This window comes from Montipora foliosa, chromosome 7 (assembly GCF_036669935.1).
Source record: "Montipora foliosa isolate CH-2021 chromosome 7, ASM3666993v2, whole genome shotgun sequence".
In the NCBI taxonomy this organism is placed as follows: domain Eukaryota; kingdom Metazoa; phylum Cnidaria; class Anthozoa; order Scleractinia; family Acroporidae; genus Montipora; species Montipora foliosa.
In genome coordinates this window covers 28,305,394-28,324,233 of record NC_090875.1, presented here as the reverse complement: position 1 = coordinate 28,324,233, position 18,840 = coordinate 28,305,394, and the positions used below count along the sequence as shown (strand labels likewise).

The 18,840-nt window shown below is 37.9% G+C and overlaps 1 protein-coding gene across 1 annotated transcript; it reads left to right on the top strand.

Annotated features, from left to right (window-relative positions):
- The first annotated feature begins 16,272 nt into the window (after positions 1-16,272).
- LOC138010058 (protein boule-like) lies at positions 16,273-18,840 on the top strand. The gene is made up of 2 exons (XM_068857023.1): positions 16,273-17,044; positions 18,685-18,840. The coding sequence occupies exons 1-2, from the start codon at positions 16,307-16,309 to the stop codon at positions 18,838-18,840; spliced, it is 894 nt and encodes a 297-aa protein (XP_068713124.1). The 5' UTR covers positions 16,273-16,306.

The following is an 18,840-nucleotide window of genomic DNA, read 5'->3' as shown; positions in this document are numbered from 1 at the left end:
TTGAAAGTTCATTGGAAGTTGAAAGTTATTATGCACTTTTTTCTATTGTTACTCTTTTCTGTGTGGAATTGTATCTATGTTTATGCACACGTCTCAAGACTGTTATGTATTCAATAGCGTTTCAAATGTTATAGGAAACCGACGTGGATCCAAGACATGTTGAAACGTTTGTCGAAAGATTCGATTTTGGTGGAAGTGCACTGAGCTACTAATCAACTGTTACGGTTGCTCGAAGCATGGTTAGCGCTATACCATGGTAACCTGTAGGTTTTCATACCTCTTAACCAACGGTTAGCACTAATCACAGGATGACAATCTGACAAAGTTCGATGCTACTCTAGAGTGAAGAAATTTGTATGTAGCTTGAAAGATTACACTTCAAAGACCCAAAGTTTCGACCTCCCTGTCTAGTGTCTTCATAACAGCCAGGGTGGTCCAAAGTTATCGCAAGAGCCTTTTATGTTTCTAATTTGCTTAAAACGAGGAAAGGATGTGGTTATTAATAGTAATTAGCGTTCTTTTCTATTAATAACATGCAAACATATCTCAGATAAAAGGCCCGACATCTTCACGGTTCAAGGAAGCGTGGGCGACATCGATGTGCCAACTTTCCAAACGATGGCGTTGATGGTATCGCTGGTTGGTTGGTGGTGATAATATATCTTTATAGAATAATTACATAGGACCCAAAGGTCGAGACAGCAGGGAGCAAATCGTGATTTTTAAGAAGATTACGACATTTTTTAATTTATGAGACATGTTTCGATGCTACGAACATCATCGTCAGTTACTGAATATTTGAAAAACCGTTAGGACTATATAACAACTAGGCGAAACATGCAAAATTAATTATGATTAAGTGACAAAATAGATTACATATTTGAGTGAGATACAAAGAGAAATGCACCTTCTGTCAATATGGTAAAGAAAGCCTCTTTCATTTATTTTGGGAATGTAACAAAAGCCGTTGTTTTTGGAATCATGTTTTTTTATGGATGCAGGCCTGTAAAATTGTTAGTAAAGAATATGTTTTCAGGTAGATACTTGCTTGGGACTGAGGCCAGATACCTCTAAATACAATTTGCAAATTAATTTTTGTTTTTTGACAAGCAAACATTTCATCTGGCTGTGTAAATTTAAAGAACAAAAGCCAATTTTCGAAGAATACTTACGGCATCTACAATATATTCATAAAGTAGAGAAGGAAGATACAACAACGCGAAAGAAATGGGAACCGCTATTGCTTCAAAAATAAATAAATAAATACAGAATCCAGCACCTTGTTCTCCAACTGTACAGGCAATTCCGATCTTGTAGAGTATAATAAATTGGTCGCTCCTCTCAAAACAAGAGCACCTCCTCCATTTTTTTTTTCTCTATTATGTAAACATATTCCGTGTTTGTGGGTGTGTGTGGGTGTGAGTGTGTTTGTGGGGGGAGGGGTGTTTTTTGCTTTCAAAACATGTAAGGTGATAATAACAATAAAAAAAAATTAAATCAAAAAAAAAGTTTTTGAAAAAATATAAAGCCCAAAGCGTAAGTATCAGGTTGACGTGATGAACTTGTTGATTTAAATCGGGCTTTTCCTAACGGTTTTTCAAATATTCAGTAACTGACGATGATGTTCGTTTCATCGAAACATGTCTTATAATTAAAAATGTCGTAATCTTCTTAAAAATAATTACATGCGCTGATTGGTTACACTTGAGGTGATTATCATGTGATTATCATGTGATTATCATGCGATAATCACATAAGCGGTTTTTTTTTTTCAAAATGGCCGCAAGCTGTTTTTGTCGAGGCGACAGAAGAAGAAATTAATTCTTTTAAAAAGAAAGCACCACCCACGTAATTATACTAAAACAACTATTCACCTCAGGCTTGGTGAATATCATTATCTATGAATAAAAACCGAGGCGAAGTCGAGGTTTTTAATCACCTCGCCTTCAGCGAATAGTTGTTAAATATAAAAGGTCTATTGCGATAACTTTAGATCATCCCTGATGAAGGTACTAGACACGAGTGTCGAAACGTTCGGGTGTTTAAATTGTAACTGGTTAAAGCTACCTCAAAATTTCTTCTGTCCGAGCTACTAATGTATAATTTCTAGGCATTCCACTCCGAAAGAAACAGCTCGCTATTTCGCTAACATATATTATGGATAGGAGTTCTATAACAATAATTACGCATAACTTTTGCGCGGTGTTAAAAACACACACACTGGTTGCTTTTAAAAAGCTTTTAATAACATTACGTGGTTAATGGCTTTTTTAAAAACCGTCATTTCTATAATGGAAAGCCCTAAAAAGATTAAATTCTTGGAATATAATTCCATTGAGGAACGAAAAAAACCTTCGAAATAATGGAACTGACTTGTACTATCATCTAAGACCCCTGTAAACGTTTTCAACATTTGCTTCAATATCCGTTCGATTTTGGTGAACAGCGATGTTGAAACCTTCCCTTTTCAACCGTGTTGAAACGTGTTGAATCGATGTTGAATGAGTTTAAAAGCGTTTAAACTTTGCTTTGCCCCTCTCTTTCATCATTGTTTAGTTTGCACATGCGCACTAATCGGTCTCTCAATGACGTATCAATGTCCGTTTCCATAGCAATAACCGCAGCTGCAGCCTGGGACTGAACACCAGGCCTCTCGTGTGAAGCTCTGTTGAATCAAATTTGATGATGTGTCGTAACCGTTTCTCCAGCTCAGCAGTCAACATCGTTCACCCAAATCAAACACATGTTGAAGCTATTCGCCCGGGGCTTTAGCTGAGTAAATAGGCGACTTTCTAGTCTTGTATCTCTCGAACTATCTGTGATCGGAACGTCAAATTTGAATTTGGAGTACTCCAAACTGGAAAATAGTTTTAAAAGTGCTAAAAGTGACTTTAAAAGTACGTACAGCGTTTAAGGGAACCCTCACTCCCGCAGAGGATTAGATCAACTTGAAAACGAAGGAGAAAATACTTCCAATAAACCATTCTACAGTTGTGTGCTTAGTTACCTGGCCTGCGAATGAAAGTGAGGCCGGATTTGACCTTGGTTTGATAGAAATCTCACTGCTTTTCTTATGTAAGTTCTTACCAATTAGCATGACAGCAAACTCATTAACATAAGAAAGGGAGAGCGTCTGTATCACAACAAGGTCAACCGCACTAGCCTCACTTTCATTTAAAGGCACGGTAACTAAGCATACGACTGTAAAGAGGTCTATTAAATTTGTTTATTTCTTTAACAAAAAAAGTGCTTGTATGAAGAAAACGCAATTTTAGAATCGCTTATCTTCGCGTTCAAATTTACCAGGAGCCGCCATCTTGTATAGGAAATCGACGTATAATTATGCTCGTGCATTTTTATGGGTACGAGTGATGTTTAGAAAGTTCTCAGTATTACACAAGCCTTATTCGAGTGCAATTTGAGAACTTTCAAAACATCACGAGTGGACATAAATCATGAAATGCAACACACGGACGAGTTCGAAACTCAATGATACACATTTTGTTGATTTACTAAATGAATTTCAAACACATGTGGTTTGAAATCAATTAACGGCAACGAGTGTTTGCTCACGGCTTTTACTTCGGGTAGAAGAGCACAGAACGCGTCATCAGAAAAGAACGCAACTGCCAGAAATTTACTCACAAATAATTAGTACATGCAAGTTTGGAAGTGTGGAAGTGTGGCAGTGTGGAAGTTTGGCAGTGTGGAAGTTTGGCATTGTGGAAGTGTGGCAGTGTGGAAGTTTGGCAGTGTGGAAGTTTGGCAGTGTGGAAGTGTGGCAGTGTGGAAGTTTTGCAGTGTGGAAGTTTGGCAGTGTGGAAGTGTGGCAGTGTGGAAGTTTGGCAGTGTGAAAGTGTGGCAGTGTGGAAGTGTGGCAGTGTGGAAGTTAGGCAGTGTGGAAGTTTGGCAGTGTGGAAGTGAGGCAAAACTTCCACACTGCCAAACTTCCACACTTCCACACTGCCACACTTCCACACTTCCACACTGCCACACTTCCACACTTCCACGCTGCCAAACTTCCATGTACTAATTATTTGTGAGTAAATTTCTCCAATTTCAATTCTTCTCTGATGACGCGTTCTGGGCTCTTCTACCCGAAGTAAAAGCCTTGCCCACAGCCGCTCACATGCTTCTGAGCAACCATGAGGTGTACCTACTTACCTACTTACTTGCGTACCTACTTACGCATTCGTTATTGACCAATTAGATGTTTTGGTGTGTAGTATCGCTGAGTATTTTTACGAGTTGTGCTGTATTTTGACAAGCCCGCTCAGTTATTATCCAATTTTTTTTGCAATAAATTTTTAGCAAATGAAGGCGTGACAGATTTGTGCGTGACAAGCGCGAGGCAACGTCAGCACCTAAGCTAGTCAAACCGTTTCCCTACTGTACAATGACAAAGTGTACAATAACTAACTGTACACTACCGTGTGGTTTATTTGTACTCGTTTCATGCGTTTTCTTTCCAATAACTCATAACTCGGTAGGGTGGTTTTCACTTGAGTGTCGAAAGTAATGAGATAATTACTTTGGTTTTGCATTACTTCACTCAGTGATTGGTTCAAAGTTCTCGCGCCACTTTTTCAACCAATCAGAAGTGAAACCAAAACCAATCGTAGCTCGCGCGTGCACATTTTCCCGCGCTTTGTGTCGGCTACCTGTAATTACTTCGAGTTTTGATTGGTTTACTGGATTGTCTCCGACCTTTTTGATTGGCCAAAGTAATTTCTTTGGTTTTGGTTTTACGACACTCATTTGAAAACCGCTCTATGATCTCTTACGGTTTGCTCTATTGGTCTGACACAAAAAGATCTTTTGCATAATGTCAAAAGAGCAACGAGTAAGAAGTCAGAATTACTTTAGGTGGCTCAAACCAGTTTCAACACTTTCAAGAGACCTTGCTGTTTGAAGGATTGAAACTACAACACTTTATCACGAAACAGCAATGTTACGGTACGATGTAAAACATCAATCATTGCTGAACAAGATGCAGTCATTTTTGTGACGTAACAAGTTACCATGGAAACAGGAAAGGTTTGCCAAAACACCATGTTTTTTGGTTTTAGTTGCTCATATCTGAAAAACGAACTCGGTGACCCCAATTTTTTATTGCACAAAAGTAATTAGCAGGCCAAGATAAAGTTTAAAAAATTCTGTCGAGCGGGGATTCAGAGCTTCATTCTGGCATGCTAATTACATTTCAGTTATAAAAAATGGGGGTCACCGAGTTCGTTTTTGAGATATGAGCAGTTAAAGCCATAATATGGGGTGAATTTGCAAGGCTTTCCTGTTGCTACGGTAACTTTTTACTTCACAAAAATGACCGAATCTTTTTCACCGATAATTGGAGTTTGATATGGTACCATAACATTGCTGTTAAGTGATTAAGTGTTGTAGTGTCAATCCTTCTAATAAGAACGTTTCTTTCAAGAGTTGAAACTAGTTTGAGCCTACGACAGGCCAAATTTGGATTCCGAAATCCATTCATTTCGGATACAACCGCTTTCTTTCAAATACTTTCAAACAAATTTGAATTTAAATGTGATTTTCTGAGGTCCGAAGTCATTTTTGTTAGAGTAGAGGTCAAACGAGCAACCGTGACACGTCACAATTATTCAAGATGGCGGCGCCCACCAAATTTGGAAACGAAAGTAGGCGATTCCGAAATTCATTCATTTCGGATACAAACGCTTTCTTTGAAATACTTTCAAACAAATTTGTACTAGTTTGTTATCTCTAAGGTGTAATACAGATGAATTTGGGCAGAAAATATTGAACATATCCTTAACGATAATTTATTGCAATGTTTCAAACCAAAACGTTTTTAACATACAGAGGGAATTCTGGCACCTGATGGAAGCCTGTGAAAAACTGTCGAAACGTTCGCGAGAAACGAGCTGAGAATGATTTATTCACAGCTTTCGTCCATCGGACTTCGATATTTAATGAACTTCATCAGATCATGCCATCATAGACAAAACAAACCCTTCGTTACGTTTCCAATCAAACCGAACCCAATAAGAAAAATCAGAAGAAAAATGGAGTGTTTAGTTTTGCAGTAGAAATTTAGGAGCAACAATGGATGAAACGATCTCTCAGTACATTGCGATTTTTAGACAAGCGCAGCCGATTCGTCCAGAACTCTTCCTTCCTATTTAAACTTGCTAGCAAACTTGTAGAAATCGTAGGTGAGGCTCTTAAAGTGTGGACAAAAACGATGACAAATGTTTGTACAGTTTAACCTCTTACATTATTCCCTTCCTGTTAGCAACATCAAAATGACTCGCGCCTCTTAATTCCATGTTTGAGATTTCAAACCAAACGCCGTCAAAATGGCGTATTTTCTATGGTGTTACTGATAAATATTTCATCAATACCACTTTGACAAGCGTATACTGTGACATCGATGGCCACCTTGTCAAGATGAAGTACTTTCTTGAAGGACTTTTTGATTTCTCAAAACAGTTTCTTCACCGTTTCTGGGACTATTTTGAAATATTTTCAATTTATTTAGCTAATGGCTCGATTTTAGAATTGCCCCCTTGCCGTCTCCAATAATTAAATATCCACTGACGTGTTTCGATGGATGTTATTATCAAGGTCTCGCACTTTTACTCGTAAAAGGGGTACGTGACGTTATTCTGTCGAACAAAGACAACAACAATTATCCAGCGATCTTCTACGCAACCCTAGTTCATCCTTCGCAAATTATGTCTCAAATAAGCCACGTATGTCAGCATTAAGTAACCTCCAGTCTTAAATTCACCCTCGTTAGTCAGTTATAAGTAAGAAAATGTTACCTTAAGTGAAATCTTCTATCCACCAATACACACATTATTAAGTTCTTGGTATAAATACTTACGACACAAGGTTGTTTCCGAAAAAAATCTGAAGCTAAATTTCAAATGCGTAAATAATTACTTGGCCATGAAAAATTCATAACTGGAGCTCTTCGTTCCCGACATTTCGCCCACTAGCCTCCAAAATTAAAATTAAAAAGTTCAAGCGATTAAAGCTCAATACGTTTTGGCTGAAGACTTTCCTGACTACCATACAATCAAATAATTTGTACCGCAAATATTCACAACATGATTCTAAAACCACGTTGGTTTTCTATTCAAATTACTTCTTAGCTACTCTTCACCGTAAAAAAAAATTTAAAAGACAATTTTCAGGCAAAGTTTGAAATCAGAAAGCGACCGGGAATTAGTCGTAAATTAGATATGAACCGAGCCCACCATAGATGGCGAAAAATGACTTGTTTAGTCTCACGGAAAAACAGATATTCAAAACAAAAATAAATACACGTCGAAAGAAATTATCTAGAATCTATCAAACCAATTGGATAACGATCAATTGTTGGGTTCAAGACTGGGCAATTACTGCCTGAGAGCAGAAAAGTTATCTCGAAACACTTGCAGATAACAGACAGCTGTCAGGGACACAATTGTCTACAGTTGAATTGTTGATCTTGTCCTGAAAAGCTATATCACAGCTTCTATGTTGGATACAATTGAAACTAATAAAATTCTTTGACGCAAATTTAAAAAAAAATAGTGATTAAGCCGATTTCTCTGTCGTCACCAGCGTCCCAGTTCTTGAAGCCAAACAAAAAATGTTTAGAGACAACAAAAATTGTCGCCATGATGTCAGGAAATACCAAGTTCTCTGCAAAAACTGGCTTTAGTTTTAAAAAGGCATTTTAGTATTTTGTACTGTATCCCTGTATGACACTATTTCGGTACAGTACGAATCAATCTTGATCAAAAAACATTTCACAAGTTCTAATTTTTTTCATTCCTTGTAAATTGATGTACGGAACCAGGAACTCAATTTGTTTTGGCTTCAGTTGCTTGTGTCACAAAGTAAAACACATCGTGTGAGAGAGGACGCCTCAATGCCACCTTATATAATTTCTTGGGTGGATCTAAAAAGGCCGTTCAATTTTAACAACTTTCAAAACACCACTCTTAACTATTAATTTTGAATTCTACTCGAGATCTGGTGGTTTTTCTGGTACAAATTCTTCGTTTTGTTTCAGTAAACCACATGCTGTTGATCACGCGAACGAAATATTTTTTAACAGGTATTGGAGCGTGCAAATTACTGCAGTCGAATTTCTGCACGCGAACCTCACGAAAATGGCGTTGCCTAAGGCGAAAGTAATGAAAAACTAAACGAGTGACTGTTGCAGTCAACACATGGGCGGCAAAATTGTCTAGCCACAACACATCAAATTAATTGATGTAACAGTATAGACTTCCCTTGGATGGATACAAAAGAACACAAGCTAACACAAATAAAAACAAGCCGAATTCGATGCAACTCCACCGATGAACCGTCCGTCGATTAACAACTGAGTAAGCAAAAATACATGAACTAGGCTCTCTTTGGTAACAGATAAAAGAAATCGTGTCTGACGGCACGCCACACTTATATGAAATTATCTCATCTTATTCCACGATTATCTTTCTGATCGTTCGAGCCTATCAATGGCGATCACAATTCAGAATCAAATTGCCGATGCAGTCGATATCCCGCATTACCGAGTTTAGGCGGGAAACAACGACAGCACCAAAAAAACAATAATATGATTGGTTAAAAAGAAAAATATTCGTGCTGCACGTGCGGCACGCATTTCAGCTCACATTTTTTGCGGTCCTCTGAAAATCACCAAATTTTGAAGCTTTTACTCCGAAACCGATCTTACCTAATTTATTATTAGGATAATTCGATCACATTGTACAACTTGAACAAACTTGAAAATGGAATCATCGCGAAGGAGGGGACGTTTTCGTCGACGCGTCGGCGTCGTAGATTTTATGGTCCCCATTAGTAACTGAATGCGATTACGTTAAAGATTAGAATTACTGTTACTGAAGATGAAACATCACTTGCAGCTGAGTAGTACCTGGATAAAGATTTGAGAAGACGTTGGTCCATTTTTCAGAGAGCTAGAGGTTAATAAATCAGTATCCGAGTTTCATTTAACACACCCTAAGAATACGATAACTTGACTACGATCATACTGACGATTTCTGGCCAAACGTTGGAGTTCTTCATCAAGAGACGTGTATTTATCGATGACGAATCAAGCATACTCGAAAACTGATAGCTAAGCCATTATTTGTATCTAAGATCAACGAAGACAATTGACAATCACTAGGCTACACAAATAGCAAGACTCTGCCTTGCAATGCGTCATAAACCATAACGGGCAAGTAATGCTGAACAGCTCAGCATTTTTCTTTAGAGAGGTAGAACTTCACGTTTTCGCAGACTCTTGTACAGCACGGGAAAGTACTACTCAGTAGTACTAGTAATGGTCACACTATAAGATTTCATCCACAGACTCAAAAGTTAACGCCACCTTGCTCAACAAAAAAAAAACTACCACAGAAAAGTACTGCGCAGTTTGAACGCTCACACTTAAGAATTCTACCCACACCTTCAATACAGGAACCACTCTTTATAGTAAAGCAAATCATAGCCCACGACGAAGTCGGTGTGTACCTCAGTGACTATTACCTTTATCATGAAAAATCTTAGTTACCGAGTTGCATCGGAATTTAAAGAATAGGAAATCGCAATCGTAATTCCATACAAAAATCGACAAGATTTTTCCTGAAAAGGGTTAGAGAAAGTTTTGAATTTCCAAAACGATTTTTTTTCTTATCTGCTCGCACCTAGGCTATCCTTCGACATTAATTAAACTAAAAGTAGTTCAGATTGACCAGATATAGTGTATCACTGCAATTGTAATGTCACGTCATTTATTACAAGCTCGAATCGACAAAAAAGATCAAATTTGAAAAAAAAAACCCGTTGTTTACAAAGCTGATATCAGACAGTACGAGTCGATCCAGTTCGACTTTATATCTAACACCTGCCAATTTTATAAAAGAGCCTTACGTTCCCGATTTAGAACAGCCCAACCAGCTTATTTTCTTATATTTTTAGGATGCAAACTTTACACAGCCTTGCCGATTGTTTGTATTCTTTTCAAAGAAAATTTTAAAATAAATTTATGTAATTCACAGCGGAGAAGCTTTAAAATGTAATTACCAATACAAAACTTCGCTTGTCCCCTTCAATTTAACATGCAGTATTACAGTGAAACAGTAAATAATATATTAGCACAATGAAAGAGCCTTTAAGTCTTTTTTGACCTGTCTCGCTCGGAAACTAAGAGAGATATATAGCAATTTATAATTAATTTCCACGAGAAAAATAGAGCTGAAATAAACAAACAATACTATAGTTGTTGGATAGATGTCTCGAAAGAATAATATCTTTGTCGACTGATCTAAAATAATAGTTGCAGGTTTGTTCGTTCAGATGAAATATGTATGAGATTACGCAACGAGTGCATGCAGGGACTCAGATATCCAGCGCAAATTCATAATTTGCAAATTGTTATTTTTGTGCTTATAGAACGTATTTAAACAGATCATGTGTATTTTTTTTTTCTTTTCTAGCGCCATGGTTTTTTCAAATAAAGTTTGGTTTTCATACCTGTTTGTGTTTATGATTCTTCAAAACCAAATAGTCGCTTTATTTTTTTGCAGATCATCAGGTCCGATTGTCTACCATTCCTGGAAAGGAATGATAACAAAGAAATTAGATGTCTTGCTCGTTTGTGATCACATTTGCTGCAGATAAATCTCTTGGACATAAATAGTAAAACAGAGCTTAGGTTGCCCGGCACACTGTGACGAATGCCCACCTTAACAGCCAGGAAATTCCAAAATAATCTGACAACATTCTTCCTTGGCACGGAGTAACAATAAAAACATAGCCAAACTGAAGAGCAAATAAAAAGGTAAAAGCCTTTAATAATTAACTTTATCTTTAAGTATTTTAGACCTCTGTGATAACGATGTAAATATGACGTATCTCGATGAATTTTTTTCCCTTACGGAGTTAGCTGATTTTGGAATGTCTATTTCGGCAAAAAAACAAGCGCCATAAATTTGTAACACATTAATTGAAGACGACCGATTCACACCCATTTCTTCGTGGCGAAAATAAAAACCTCTCCGAATTTTTTCAGAAATTTACATGCAAGGGTGTGGCCTCGATGGCAACTTTTATTTGACTCTAATAATTTCGTTCATTTAAAAATCAATATTACCGAAAGAATGAGGTTTATCTAGCTACAAAGAAAAACAATACTGTCCAATCAGCGTACTCGATGTTTAACTATGTTCTCAGCACGCTAGGGTTTGAGTTCTCTAGGCGGCGAAACCCTCTCATCGTTAATTGCAACTAAACTGAACAGATCGGTGTCACCGAAGTAATTCAAACACTAAAGAATCGAGTATTAAGTGAAGCCAAAAGTAATTTTTGATAAGAGAAAAATGGTTTAATACAATACACAAAACCTCTTTGTTTGGCGTCATATATAATTCGCTCACTTATTTGTGGCAAAGGCTTCGCAACAGATTTGTGGTACTATCTTTTAAGGACGGTGCCTACTAATTAAAGATGTTTTTTCCCCGGTGTGTGATTATGCGGGGAATGTAGATCTTAACAAGTGTCATTGAAATCCAAAAATAAAATTGGGGGTAACCACGCATTTTTCAAAGATGTATGGCGATGTATGGCGTTCTTTCTCAAATTGATGCTTAATTATCTCACAAAAATGTATGGTTACCCCCAATTTTCTTTTTGGATACCAAGAGTACTTACTAACATCTACTTTCTCAGGATAGTTTTAAACTGCGCAAAAGTATCCCTGTATTAGTAAGCATCACCGATAGGAAATCCGAGTATCTCGAGATGCGCAGAACGTATGCGCAATAACAATAGTAGGCACCGTCCTTAACATCAGCCCATGATTTGAGGCTGAACAGAGAAGCTATCCACTCCCAGTACTTTTTTTCTGCAGTCGCAAGGGCAAATTCCTCGTACTCGACTATTATCAACACGACTTCATCAAATTGATGACAAATTACTTTTAAACAATTTGTAGCCGCTGTGATCAATAAAATGCGACGAGAAAGTTAATGAAAATAATTGATAAGACAGAGAAGGATAAGTGTAATTTCCTTCTTATATTGAAATATTTTGACAATAAAAATAGGGAAAAAACACTTTTTTTAATTTTAAGATGAAAAAACATGAAAAGCAAAAAAAAAACTACACACCAAACGACAATGTTTGGACGTAGTAAACACGTGACTATTTACGTTCCAGCTGAAAAAAAATTTACATGACGTACAAAAATTTCAGCATTAAAAACCAAACACTAGAAAAGTGCGAATCAAACTACAAAAACCTACGCTCTGAATCAATGACTCAAATTTAGATAAATTGTATCAAAGCTAGCATCGCACTTTTACCAAACTGAATTCTCTTCAATTTTGTGTAACTTTGTTGTATTTTAATTTGCTTCTATTTTTCGCTTTTATTTTTTACATGATTTTTTTTTTTTGCGCAAGGTGGTAATACGCGCAACAAACCATCTCAACTTGCAGCGCAACATTGTTGCGCGACAAGTTGAACGAAAAATGTTGCCCGTATTACTGGACCTTAATTAATGAGCTAAATCAAAAAAGTAATTTTCTATACAATTTCTGGCTGATTTAAGGCAAAAGAAATTCCATTGTGCATGGCCAATAGACCGTATTCATAAATGGCGGTCAAGAAATTATTCTTTTGTCTTTGCATGTGCTAATCATCCTAACTAGCCTCACTTTGGCGTTTTGCTCGTGTTTACGAGACTAGTTAGGATGATTAGCATAAAGACAAAAGAAAAATTGCTCAGCCGCCATTTATGAATACGGTCTATATTAAGCATAAAACTCGAGTTGGCAAAACTTGTACTGCATTCAGTTAAAATTAGTGTATTTTTTTAATCGTGATGACATAAGTAAATGTAACTTAGCCGAGCACAAGCCTTCGATACTGAGTATGGTTACTCCTGCAAGCCAAATCTTATTGGAAAACTATAGCCTAAAGGCTCAGGCACACGACTTCAACATTTGCTTCTACATCCGTTCGATTTTGTTGAACAGCGATCGAAGTTGAACAACCAATCAAAATTTCTTTTGTTTTCGCGAATGTTGAAGTTGAGGTCTTTCAACATTGTTGGGTATGAGCGTGCGTACTAATCGGTCTCTCAATGACGTATCCATATCCGTATCCATAGTAACAACCACGGCTGCAGCCTGGGACTGATGTTGAATCAAATGTTGAATGATACGTTGAAATCGTTTTGATCAACATCGTTCAACATCATTCAACAAAATTGAACAGGACTCGGTTGTTCAAAAGGTGGATAACGCTATCCACCAGATAAATCACTATCCAGCGGATAAACACAAGCAAAACCAATTAAGTTATCCAGTGGAAAACGCTATCCACCCTTCGAACAACTGAGGCCAGATGTTCAAGCAAATGTTGAAGAAGTTTACCCGGGCCTTAAGATATAACTTTCCCTGTGAACATATAGAGCGAGTTGGCCACTCAAAAAGGACGGAAACAATCCAGTAGACCAATCAAAACTCGAATTACACGCAGCCGACACAAAGAGCGGGAAAATATGAACGCGCGAGCCACGATTGGTTTTGGTTTCACTTCTGAATGGTTGAAAAAGGGGCGCGAGAACTTTGAACCAATCACTGAGTGAAGTAATGCAAAACCAATGCAATTCGCTAATTACTTTCGATACTCAATTGAAAACCGCTATATGGTCCCCTGAAGTCAAAGCATGTGCTACCTATTTCTAGCAATAAGCAAAAGTGTTTCTACTGTGTGACGTCAACTGTCCTTTTTCCAAGACGAGTGACGTAAAAGTTGTGGAAAAGAACAGGGGACATCTTCGTGACGCTTACTTTCTTCATCTGTCTTTTGGCTTGCCTTTTACTGTTAACTCCCGGCTTTTGCGATACTTTCTGGTGCAAACTTAAAGCCAAAAAAATTTTAGCCTGGCATCAAATTAGACTGAAAAGAGGAGGAATTATGACGCGGAAACAACATGTTCAGTCCTTCCTTAGTGTGTGGAATAAACGCTTGCTTAGTGCAACTGCAAGACAAACATGACTGCAGGAAAACGTCCGTCAGAGCAATTTGCAGTTAGTTTTTTTGCAGACTATTTCACTTAAAGAGGAAACGAGTCAGTTTAACTAAAGCGCGTGTTTTGTTATCTTTGAAATGAATTTATCACCAAAGCTTAAAGAAAGTAAAAGACCTCAAAACGGGACTGGACATTACAAAATAATTCAATGTGTGAACGTGCGAGCCAAAGGGCCATTGCTGGCACCTGGCACGACGTCTGGGTGACCCTTCAAAGGGTCTACATGACCCCCTACCCCCCCTCCCCACTTAAAAAAATTCACTGGAACGCTGCAGTTCAATACCACCCAACTCAGTGCCTTCTGTTTTCGTGTAACACATACCACAGGCAGCCCAGTTTACGCTCGTGGAGCATCTACTTGAAAGCTACATGCATGAATTTTATTACTTGCATATACTTTATTCCAAAATGGTCACCACTTTAGTATTCTTTTGTTTCCCGGCAAATTGGCCTTTATGGCCTCGTTCAAGGTTAAATATTCTTTGGAATGTTACGTTTGAAAGCGAGGCCAAAAGGGCCAATTTGCAAGAAAACAAAAGAATACTAAAATGGCGGCTATTTTGGAATAAGGTGTACATTTGGACTTAAAGGGGCAGTGTCACGCTATTTCAGTCAAACTTCAAAACACAAAAAGCCGTCTTAGCATCACTGAAGACCAAAAAATAATGGTGTAGTTTGTTGTCAATAACAATTGAAGTGCAATGAAACTATTCTTTGTTATTTGCATCCATGGATGGAGAGGATAGAAATGGATTGAAACTTGAAAAAACTGGCTTGGAGATTGTGTCCACAAAAAGTCGCCAAAAATAAAATACGAATAACTCTTTTTGCAATAAATATATTTTCATATATCGTCAGTCGGTTTTTAGGAATGCTGTACGTGTGAACTAAACTACTAATTTGCCCAGTTTTGACCCAAAAACAGCAAATTTAGCATTATTGTGCCCCTTTAAATGTGCGTAAAAATACGGGGGGCACATAGAACAAGTATGGGAGTTTTACGTTCCCAGCTATGCTTTTTTAAAGTGCTAAGGGAAATATATACAAAAGCAAAAATATTGTCACATACTTTTGAAATGTACGTGGCAAGTTTGACGTGGCGTTTCGTCTCGGCCAAGAGACTCTTCAGAGACCTTTAAAATTCAAAGGCATCGCGCCCAAAGTCCCGTTCGCAAATTAATTTGCCTTGGAAGTCATTTATTTTTTAACTGAAGCGTTACTTTTTTGCGGGTTTTTTTGTCATTTGCCATCGGTGGTCTCTTTTCTCTGTCAAAGGCGTACGCAAAATATGTTTGCGGAGGACCGTTGAATTCTAAAGGTCTCTGAAGAGTCTCTTGGTCGAATCGAAACGCCACGTCGGACTAACAACGAACATTTCACAAGTATTTGACAATTGCGTTGCCTTTGTATAAATTTAACTCGTAAACGCACCTAAAGGTCTCCGAAATTTGCCTCGGAAGTCCTTTATTTTTTAAGTGAACCGTTATTTTTTTGAGGGTTTTTTTGCCATTTGCCATTGGTGGTCTCTTTTCTCTTTTGTATGCAAAATATGATTGCGAAGGCCTGTTTACGCTAACGGTCAAACGTGACCTTGGTAGTTCATGAAACTTATTGCGGTCACCAGAGTCTCGTATCGATGTATTGTGTTCCGTCAGCATGCCTAGCTGATAAAAAAAAGCTCTGTATTGCAGCATCATTTTTAACTCCTGGATTAGTTTATTTGAAAGTTCTGTCAGAGATCTACTGCTCAATCCCTAACTTTTAATCCTTTGAAAACTGTGGATTTAGAGGTGAAAAAGGACAGGACCAAACTCTTTGTAAACTGGTGCCCAGAGTTTCTCCATTGGCTTAGCCGAAAAAGAGAGTCTGGGTTCAAGATTCGCCATGAAAAAAACAAACAACCCAACAAAGTATTTTTGAGTGACAAGTTTAGCATTAAAAATCCGAGACTTTCCGTCTCCAGAGTTCAATAACACTTGCGACAGCAAAACAAATGCGAACCGGTAAATTTGCGAACGACAACGTTGAAATTACTTTAAAAAATACTAATTTCTTCGCTGAATCTTTGAAAAATATCGAAACAACGAGGCCACGTGACTTTATTTCCCAAGATGCAAAGAGGAAGAAAACGCGCCCCGGCACGTTTGCACATTTCTCATTTTACTTCGTTGTGTTATCTGTAAGTTTTTTGCTTCACTGTTTTTCTGTTCTGCAAGTTAAAGCATGGGCGATATAGATATTGGAAAACGAATTTTTGTCAAGGGGTTCTCGCCAGAGACGACGGAAAACGAGCTTCGAGAGTATTTCCAAGACTTCGGTACCGTGAAAGAAAGCAAAGTCGTACGAGACCGCAACGGGTTTAGCAAGGGTTACGCGTTCATCACGTTCGAATCGCAAGAGATAGCGGATCAAGTTCGTGACCAGGATGGCCTTGAATTCCGAGGAAAGAGCTTAAACGTTGGCAAAGCGGTCCGCAGAAAGAGCAAACGAAGTTTTGGAAAGTATTATTACCACAGGCAAGACCCCGGAGAAAATTCAACCCATGGGAGCTATTATGCGTTTTCAACTTCGGATGGCAGCATGTACTACGCGATGAATCCACAACAACCACACTTCGTTTTAGTGCCAGCATATTCCCCACAGATGCATTATCAGTCACAGAGTCCATATCCTCAACATTCTCATTCAGCTTCTCAGCCGATCTACACCACAACAGCTGTTGTTGGAAATTCTTACTTGCAACCAACGCCATATTCTTTTCATCACGGACATTCTTGGAACGAAGTCGCAGCGGTTCCAATGAATGCAGCAGCCGTGGTTCCCAAAGTTCACCATCAATTCTCCGCAGAAAACCCCACAGAAATTGCTGTTGCTAGCACCCATGCACAGCCTGCACAAATAGTCAGTTTGGCGATTCCAGAGGGAAACTACGTGCCTGAAGTTGGAACGGTCTCTGGCGAGGTACGAATGATATAAAGCTCATGTTCGTAAAATAAACCATCACAAAATAACACTCCTTTGTCCAAAAAAAGATTCCAAATACAATACGAACTAATCAACAAGGATCGAAAAATCTCTGAAATTACTTTAAACAAGAAAATAGAAGCTTGTTTTCGGGTCTCTGACAAAAGGATCTCGAGAACGTTTTGTCGTTTTTTGAGTTTTGCAATAAAAATCAAACATAAATATGTTTGCATTTCATCACCTTGAAAGTCCATAAGATAAACCCTATTGTTCTTTTTAAAAAAGACACCAAGAAATACTTTTAAATTTCCATTTTCTAATTTTAATCAATGAACAGACTTTTGATAGGTTTACAAAATACAAACAGAAAGTGCTTAAGTCTCACTTTATTGTATTTTTGGACATGGACCGAAGAACCTCAATGAAATTCATTTGTGTTAGGTTTTAAACACAAAGGTTACATTCAGCCTAATAACTTTGCCTTTCAACAACTGGGAAGTCGATGTACAGTGATGTGGGAGTGATAAATATAGCCACCAGCCCGGCCTAAATTATTCAAACGTTTTTGGAACCATCGTCTCCCTCTTGAAACAAAACCAGGTTATTATCCCCACTTCACTTGAAAGTGTATTATGCTTGCAAGATGGTTCTCAAATTTTCGCCTGTTAATGGAGTCTAAAAGTGAGCAACCAATGTACAGCAAGAGGGTTAAACAGCTACTGTTAATGCAAATGCTTAACATACTCCTATTATATCAAATGCCTTCAAGTGATAAATGCAATAATTGCAAGAAATCTGAATGGATATTTCACAATGGCAAGGGGTAGACTTTTAACTTCCGAATAAATTTGTGATAAAGTAGGTTAATAAGCACTTAATGACTTACCCCAAGGGAAACAGTGAGTTTTGTTTCCTCAAGACCCTCAATGTGTGTTTTGTTATGCCTCCCAACTCAAAATAGAATACACAGATTTTTACACAGACTTTGCCGCTGTTTCAAAGGTGCACCTTCTGATCACATGAGAGTCAAAACTTCTAGTTGTTGTTTCCCTAGGGAGTTAGTGAGTTTTGTTTGCCGTAGGGAGTTCGTGAGTTTTGACCCATGACAAGTGACACGCTCTCCTCCAATCGGAAAACATATTTGAGTTGGGTGATATTTACTCTTAGACTAGGTAATACCAGATGCTTTTACCCCTGTCCTAAAAAACCAACCTTCGATTTGATATGCATTGATTTGATTTCAGCATCCCAGCACTCAAACAGTTGACACTAAAAGATAGTTCATTATTGCTAATATTATTGTGGATTCAGCACCGGCTTTCCAAAAGTTGGATCTGGGTTATCTTCTTAGGGGCCAGGCAACAACAAGTTGCCTAAGGAAACCCAAATTTTATCATGGCTTTCATCACTCAGGTACCTTTCTCAGAATTCTTGCTGTATCAAGGAGAGCGGGTTTTTCGAATTAGTTTATTTATGTCCGCTCAAAAGCCATGTCCTATTTAAATTAATCAGGGCAACATTTGAATCCTAATATGATTTCCAGAGATTTACATTGTACCTGAACACTAGTACTGTAGTTCTGTGGACTATATCCTCATGAATTTTCAACCAATTTTGTATTTTTTTACACTATATAGTTGGTGTTTGAGAGTTCCAAAGGCAAAGCCACTGAGAAGAAAGTGTCTTCAATAAAGTTCTTAAAGAAACATGAATCACCAAGCCCAGCTGGCCTTCCTGTGACTCCCACAGCCACCATTCATCTGATCAATGGACAAGTTCCATCCACTCAGTAA